Source organism: Heterostelium album, assembly GCF_000004825.1.
Source record: "Heterostelium album PN500 unplaced genomic scaffold PPL_contig18, whole genome shotgun sequence".
Taxonomy (NCBI): domain Eukaryota; phylum Evosea; class Eumycetozoa; order Acytosteliales; family Acytosteliaceae; genus Heterostelium; species Heterostelium album.
The window spans coordinates 175-8,925 of record NW_008805095.1 but is presented as its reverse complement, the minus strand read 5'-3'; the positions used below and the strand labels follow the sequence as shown (position 1 = coordinate 8,925).

The 8,751-nt window shown below is 43.0% G+C and overlaps 1 protein-coding gene across 1 annotated transcript; it reads right to left on the bottom strand.

Annotated features, from left to right (window-relative positions):
• Positions 1-1,185: 1,185 nt before the first annotated feature.
• Positions 1,186-8,529, bottom strand: tor (phosphatidylinositol kinase family protein; the record flags this gene model as incomplete). The annotated part of the gene is made up of 5 exons (XM_020580202.1): positions 1,186-1,258; positions 1,313-6,986; positions 7,188-7,445; positions 7,541-8,288; positions 8,413-8,529. The coding sequence occupies 5 exons, from the start codon at positions 8,527-8,529 to the stop codon at positions 1,186-1,188; spliced, it is 6,870 nt and encodes a 2,289-aa protein (XP_020429873.1).
• Positions 8,530-8,751: the final 222 nt, after the last annotated feature.

Below are 8,751 nucleotides of genomic sequence, written 5' to 3'. Positions count from 1 at the left end.
CCTCTCGTCGTTATGCTGGTTTCCTCTCATAGCTATGCCAGTTTCCTCTCGTGGTTATGCTGGTTTCCTCTCGTCACTATGCTGGTCTCCTCTCTTAGTTATGCCGGTTTCCTCTCGTCATTATGCCGGTTTCCTGTCGTCACTATGCCGGTTTTCTCTCGTCACTATCGCTGGTTTCCTCTCGTTACTATGCCAGTTTCCTCTCGTCATTATGCCGGTTTTCTCTCGTCACTATGCTGGTCTCCTCTCGTAGTTATGCCGGTTTCCTCTCGTCACTATGCCGGTTGCCTCTCTACACTATGCTGGTCTCCTCTCGTAGTTATGCCGGTTCCTCTCGTCACTATGCTGGTCTCCTCTCGTAGTTATGCCGGTCTCCTCTCGTAGTTATGCCGGTCTCCTCTCGTCGTTATGCTGGTTTCCTCTCGTCATTTTGCAGGTTTCCTCTTGTCGTTATGCAGGTTTTTACTGGTCGTTATGAAGGTTTCCTCTGGTTACTATGCCGTTTCTCCAAATTAAAATTTCAGAAATTATAAAATTAAATTATATAATTAAAATCTTAAAAATAATAAAACAAAGTTATTTAATTATATCATATCTAATATTTTTTTCTTATTTTCTCTTAAAAGTGGTTTTATATGAGTGTGGTTTGATGGTAGAGCAAAATAGGTATAGTTATATAAATTATTGGACTTACGGAATGGGACTCACAATATTGAAAGATACATCAAAGAACACTTCCATTGCACTTGGCCATCCACCAATCAATATGAGCGCACGTCGGATGTTTGGTAGCTAAGAACGATCTTCGATCATCTTCTCAGAAATATTCATGTACTCTTGTTTGTGAAGCATTCGCAAGTGAATCGGGACATAATTGATTGTTGAGGTGCTGATGATTCCTTAGAGATCATCCAGGGTGCCATTGTGATGTTGAACATTGAGATATAGTTGTGGTATTGGGAAAACGTCTAACCATTTTTGACAACATGGGGAAAGGTTGTTGAAGTTGTGATTTGATGAACATAGAATAGAATAGAGAATTAAAATTTTCACTTTATAATAACATAGCATTTATTTTATTTTTTTGAATACTATTATTTTTGATATTAATAAATATCACTATTATTTATTTGAGCAATTTATTCAATATCTTTAAATATTAAAAAAACAACAACGGACTAATATTCAATTTGATTGATATGTTTGAATATCTTTAGTTGACAAATCAACATATCCTTTAAAATAATTATTATTTAAACTTATTATAAATAGTACAAAATTTTTATTTTCAGATAATTATTATTATTTTTACCAAAAAGCACACCAACCAACATAACATTGGCAAAGATGTTCATGTGAAGTGGCTTGATCGATAAGTTTTTGAACTTGTTCGGCGACCTCCAATGTCTCATTACTAAAATCTCTACCAGTCAACTTCTTATTAACACGATTAATTACAACGAGAGCTCTTTCGTTCAATGCCTCTGGAACAACTTCAGCCTCAACCTGTTCATCGACTCTTTGGTGACCTCTTGGTTGTCTGTGTACTGGACTGGTGGTGAGTGAGGGTTCTGGAGATTCGGTATCGATGAGATCCTGTTTGATTTTAGTTTCCTTTTCGTGATTGGGTGTGAGCAATCTCCAGTTGATCAGAGGATCGTGAACAAATGCCTCCAACACTGCCATCAAACTCTCTTTGTTATTTCTGAGAACGGTCATAACCGCTTCACAAGTCAAACGGAAGTTACCTTCGATTCCTGAAACCTCCATAGCATTGATCAACATTCTTGTGAGACGGAATGGAATCTTCTCTGGATACTTCTCACGATGCATAGCAACTTCGAAACAGTCACCGAAATCGATATGTAAAATACGACCGGTGTGACGATCGAGCATAAGATTCGATGGATGACGATCCCCCAGACCCAGAATGTAACCGACCATCGACATGACTGCGAGTGAACGAGTGTAGTTGGTACGACGATCGAGCCAAATCTCAGAGTTTCTAGATTTCAGCCAGAGAACCTTGTGGAGATCCTGTCCGGTTGTCGATTCGAGAGCATACTCAAAGACTTCGACCTTTTGGAGCAGAGTGAGATTATCATAGTCGGAACACATCTGCAACATCAAACGATGTTCAATATTGAGGAGAATCTTGCTACTCTCACGATAGTCACGAATGAGAGCATGCAATGTATCAGAGTGTGGAACCCAACCGATCAGACCAGAGTTTGGTGAGAGTGGAATGACACTGAAACGTCTGATACTCAAATGAGACTTGGCAGTTTCATGATTGGCACTGAGCGATGTGTTTACCAAACCAAACAGCTGCATTACTCTTTCGTCTTGTCTGAGATCCTCGTGTCCCTTCAACAGGAAAGTGTATTCCAAACCATCGGAACCAATGATTGTGAGTTTACGAGGTCTCTGTTTCGATGGAATGACGCTCAACACTGGAGAGAATGATTGAATTCTAATGATTGGTTCACCAGCTCTATAGGTACCCGGTACTACCAAATCCATATCGGATGAATTGATCAACTTTGGTGAGATGTACTGGAGTTCCAATGAAATCATTTGCGGTAGTTGTTTGTAGATTCTTCTGAACACCTGGTAGTAGAGATCCCAAGCTTGATTGAGATCACCGTCCTTACGCGAACGTTCGTATTTCTTTGACCATTCGAGTGCCTCTTGAAGATCACGACCAAATGCATGAATGAATGAGGTTTCCGATGTTGTTTCTGGACCTTTCTCAAGGATCTGATGGAGTGGTGCAAGAGTGGCCAACATAGCATCCGGATTGTGCTCACCAAAGTATTGACGTGAGGCATCTTCTAAACCTTCGTACCACATCTCATGCCAGAGAATAGCGGAACGAACCAACTCTTGACTGACAGGAAGTGCCTGATCAACGAGATTGGTATGTTTACGCATCTTATCCATGATTGCCTTGGCAGCTGCGAGACGAGCTGGCGACTGTGACTTGGTGGCAACGGTCAGTGGATATACAAGAGCTTGTGGATGCTCCTTACCAATCGAATCGAGCAACTCGTGTAATAATCTTCTAACTGGCAATACAGGTGCATGAATACGTGCAATCAGCTGTGGAATAACTTGTAACCATGTATCGATACTGATTGTATTGAATCCTGTCATCAAAGAGGCTTCTACATCTTTTTGTGCACCGTGCTTGAACCAGAGAGTCAACAGACGAAGTGTGTCTTGGAGTGATTGATCTGGTGCGAGTGCGATCGATCTAAAGAAACTGTGAATGGCTGGGAGCAAGTGACTGGCGATTTGCTCTTGAGTACCACCGTTTTGCTCGTAGTGCGAAACAACTTCGAAATTGATCAAAGCCCACGAGTGCCATGCCTTGTACCAGTTGGGATCGCAATCGGTTGCCGAACGGAACGAAGCAATGATGTGTGGAATCGATGATTCATTCAGTGTATCACCGAGTTCGAGTTGCCACTCTCCCAACTTCAAATGAGCACGACCCTGTAGCGGAAGATCGTCGGTATCCTTCAGTGCCTGCACAAATGTACGTAGTCTTTCGAATGCCGGTTGTTTGGCGCCAGCACTCCAAAGTTGTTTAATATAGGCAAATGTAATACGTGGATGAGTGTTTGGTAGGATTCCACCAAACTGATGAGTGGTTGGATCTTTACCCATCAACATTGACAGTGTTTTTTGAGCCAATCCAATTCTGGAACTCTTTCTACAGAGACCAATGAACTTCAACCACATGTCCAACTCTTCGTGTGGCGAAATCACCAATGAGTGGACGGCAAGTACCGATTGCCAGATATCTACATTGTGTTGGCAACCTCTCAATCTTGTCTTCCAGGTATTCTTGATCATCTGACGACGATCGTTTCCTTCACCTCCACACTTCTTGTACTCGATGATCTCCTCTAGCTCAGAGAGTTGTTGGAGACGAATCACCATCTTATAGGCACGGTTATAGCTCTCACCAAGCAGCGCAGACAATTCAGTGTCGACCAATGAACGTGCGTGTTCAATGTGCTTTTGAGCGTTGTCATAGTTGTCCTTGTGGACTTCGAGAATGGCACGATAGAACGATCCTTCAATGGTATCCTGTGACATTGCCTTGACATACTCATCCATTGACTCCCAACTAGAAAGATTCCAAGAGGCGGCGGAAGCAAGTGGTGCAATCGATAGTCTTGTTCCTTCGTTTGCATTCTTCCAGACATCGCTTGTCAACTGTGAGAGACGCTCCCATTCACCGAGTGCATGTAGACATCTCATGATACCGAGTGTATTCTCAATTGAGTTGGGATCGTCCTTTTGTTTCTTCTCGTAGGCAGCCAACGCATCCTCCCAACGTCTGAGCTTCTCGTACCACGACTCCTTCAGCTCGACACTATGATTCTTTTGGGCATAGATAAGAATACCGATGGCAGCTTCCGGTTGTTGCAACTGATTGTTGATACTGATCAGTGCTTCAATGGTGGAGTTGGCAGACTGTTGGAATTCAATTTCTTTGTAGTGCAATGCTTTGGCGTAGGCATGACACTTTTCTGCGAGAGCACCAAGTGTTCTGATATCGATTGGCAGTGGCTTCTCGTGTAGCTCCATAAACTCTGCGAGATTAAGAAGAGTCTGAAGGATTTCTGGTGGAATGTTGGGTGAGAGCAGTGCAGTCTCTAAACTGGTAACCAATTCATCTTGATATTGCTCGTGCAACTCGGTCCAACACGATACGAAACCGGCATTGAACAACTCACGAACCAACGGATGATAATCTTGCGCCAACGACAGACAAGAACGTAGTGCGGGCGAAGGTGATTCACGAAGGAGTTCAACAGAGAAACGACGAATCCATTCAACCCAATCTTCTTTGGTCGAACGCTGAGAAGTCTCCCATGCATTCTTCAAGTGCTGTTCATTGGCCTTTAGCTTTTTGAATCCAATCTCCGGAGATACAGTGGTAGTGTTCTCTTCGGATGCGGTGTCTGGATGTCTGATTCCCTGGGTGTCGCCATCGCCATTGCCAGTGCCAACCAACTGTTGATTCTTCAACAACTTTGAAACCAAAACCTCGTAGTTGTTACACTGGATTTCACGCTTGGCCAACACCTTTCCAACCATTGGGATGAAGATGGCATAGTCGGAACCGAGCTGGTAGACGAGAGCACAAAGTGTTTGAAGTGCATCATCTTTCAGCTCGTTGGTACCGTCGACATCCAAAACTCTTGCCAATGGATGGATGATTCTCGATGCATAATCAGAGAAATTGAGCTTTTTACATAGACGACCAATGGTTTGAATCGCTAGAATACGTACTTGTGGTGTGACATCGACTTGCTCAAACAATTTGACAACGGCTGGAATCACCAAATGCAAATAGTCATCGAGGTTCGTACCGAATACCTCGAGAGCTTTCAACACCTTTGATGTTGGCAATCTCTTTAGTGTACGATCGGTGTGCAAAACATTCAACATCTGTGGAATCAAATTTGGAAGATACACCTTGAATTCGTCGTTCAACGCTGATGAGATTTCCTCGACCAAATTGATCAAGTTCAACAAGTTGGAATTCCAGTATTTCTCGATGAGCGCAAAGATATCGACGAGATAATCACGAATGTGTTGCTTTACGATGGGAACGAGTTGAACGAGCTGTTGGAAGAGGAACTCTCTGAAACCTGGTTCGCATGAATTCATTACATGAAGGAACGGTGGCATAATCTGTGGAAGGAAAGGAATACACTTGAGTCCAAGACTCTTAAAGATAAACATAACCGCTTGAATGACATTGGTGTGATAGATGGAGAGCGATGGATCACGAAGAATCTTCATGAGCGCAGTGATAGCAACAGTAGGATAGTAGTCTTCGGACGACGGCGAGATGCTCACCAAATCATTGATGGAACCAGAGGTGCTCTTGTCATCGATCTTTGGATCCTCTCTACGCTGTCCAAGTTCGTTCATCTTGTGTTTGTACGGATCGAGTGCACCAAGGATACCCAACACCTTGATAACTTCACGTCGAATATTGCTGTTTCTCTCGGTCTTGATAGCGTTCAGGAGAATATCGAGAAGCGTTGGATACTTGGCGAATGGCTTGATAACGTAGCCAGTGGAAGATGCCAGTTGTCCAAGAGTTTTCAGTGCAACTTCACGCTTCGATGTTGAAGATTGATCTTGGAGAGTATCGATAATCAATGGGAGAAGCTGATCGATGTGTTGTGACATCTCTTCGCCACCGACCACCGAGAGTTCTCCGAGTGCTGCCAACACACACGATGCAACACGTGGATTACTGTCGCGAAGCTTTGGCAGTAGCGCCTTCAGGATTGGCTCGACGTATGGTTTGATCAACTTTTCAGAGGCGCCAATCAAATGTCCAAGCAAACGTGCTGACTCTTCCTTATTACGACTGTCACCACTAAACTCTAGTTCTGTCAGCAGTTGGATCAGTGTTTTTCTCAGTGATGGCATGACGTAGGCTGGATTACGAATGGTGAGACGACCGATGACAGAGATTGCCAACTCTCTGATTTCAAAGACCTCGTCGTTCAGCGCAATGAAAAGACTACGCAAGTTCTCTGCTTGCGCCAAATGGTGGTCGAATCGGATATCGAGTGAACTGAGTACGGTCTTACGAATCGATGGATTTGGATCGGCAATACCGACGACCAACAACTTTTCCAGTACCTCACCAACAATGACTGCGGTGTGTCCACGTGTTGGAGCTGGTTCGCCTGGCTTAACCATCAACACAGCACAGGTAATCGCTGCTTCTCTTCTAATATCGGGATTATCGTCATCCAGGAAAGTGGAGACTGTATCTCTGACAAACTCCAACAGGTTGTGATGTGAAAAGTCAAACGATCCAAGTGTGCGTAGTGCCAGTGCTGTGATAGCGGGGTCGGTGTCGGGGTTCGGCAGAGTATAGCCAATGGAAACACCTTGGAACGGCGCAGAACTCTTGCGGTACTGCGAAGGTGTGCCCGGTTCTTGATATGGTTTATTGGCGAGTACCTGCGAGAGCAACATCAAGAGTTTCGCTTGAATCTGTGGGATCAACGCAGGCAGCGAAACAGTGAGGTCGCGCAGCGAATCAGTGAGAACCGATGTCAGACCCGGTGTAAACATCTGCGGTAGAATAACATTGATGTGTGGAATCATCACTGGTCCGACAGCAGTCGACAACATACTGATACAAGTCAGCACCTCGGGATTGAACTGTTTGCCCTTGGTGGCCAACGCCGATTTTATCATAACAACGATCCTATCTAAATAAGGCTTAATACTGCCGCCCACCGCCAGAGCAATCTCACCCAGCGCAATAAAAGCAGTGGATCTCTCATTCTGATTTCTAAGTGCACCCAACAAGTGTGCCATACAAGTATTTAAATGATGATGAACAAAGTCTTTTGGACAAAATATAGCTAATCTTGGTAATAATGTGATAACTATACAAAAAAAAAAAAAACAAACAAACCAAAGTTAATATAAAAATTTCCAAATAGATAGTAGTGATTGAGTGATTGATTGATTGATAACATACCAGTTTTCTTTACAAGTTTATCACGATGCTCTTTATATCGTAGTATTGTATCACAAACATCTTTGAATCTATTGTACATGAAATCACCGGTGTTTCTAAGGAGTTCGCCAAGTGTGATTAACGAACCGTGTATGGCCTCGGGCGAACCATTCTGTTTGAATGCCTTTTGTGATTCATCGTAGATCTTTTGGTACCATTGAAGTCGGAGACGCGACTCACGCTCGGCGATCAACTCGAGACAGGCACGCAGCGCCTCGACGGCACCCTCACGAATGGCAAGCTTGGTATCGCGCAACGCCACCCAGATCAAATCGACAAAGTTGGCGGCGTGCACGTAAAATAGGGTTGGCGCATTCTGGGCGAGCTCTTTCAGAACCAGCACAGAGGCGTGTCTACGATTCTCGTAACGGTCGCCACTGAGCCACTCGAGAGCACGCGTCACCTCGAACTCGACACACTCTGCTGTCAGAGTGCCACTGGAACGGGCCAGACGACCCAGTGCCTTACTGGCCATCTGCATCACCGTCTGGTCGTTAGTGGACAGCGCGATACGCAGATAGTTGGCAAGTTTTGTGATTTTAGCTGCGTTCTCGTCGTAGTCTACATCTATCAACTCGTCGATCGCCAGAATACCACCGATCTTCTCGGCAATACCATTGCTATTGACCAACTCAAATATAATAACATTCACATCTTGCATAAATTTCGTGAAATTTTCATTCGACATCTCTCTTGATTGTGTAATTACCTGTTGTTTTTTGATATATATATATATATGATATTGTTTGTTTGTTAACTTTTTTACTTTTCTTAAACTACAATCAATGGTGATGATTGATGATAATCCGACATTAATGACTACTACTACTTACATAATTTCTTAAATTCTTTGATGCCTTTATTCTATCTTCCTCTTTTTTGTTCTTCAGATCCGAAAGGATCTTATTCAATGCATCTGCCCATTGAGGAGGTTGCTCTGAAGAAGACATTGTATAATCTATTTATTATTATTATTATTTCTAAGAACTAATACTACAACACCAAGTAAGTTAATGTTCTTTATATATATATATTATGATTGGTTATAATTGTACAACTATTCAATGTGTGTTTTCTATTTAAATAGCTAGAACATCAAAGAAAATGAACAAAATTAAGATAGTGACCTATATATATTTATATATTATATTTATTTACAAAAAAAAGATCCA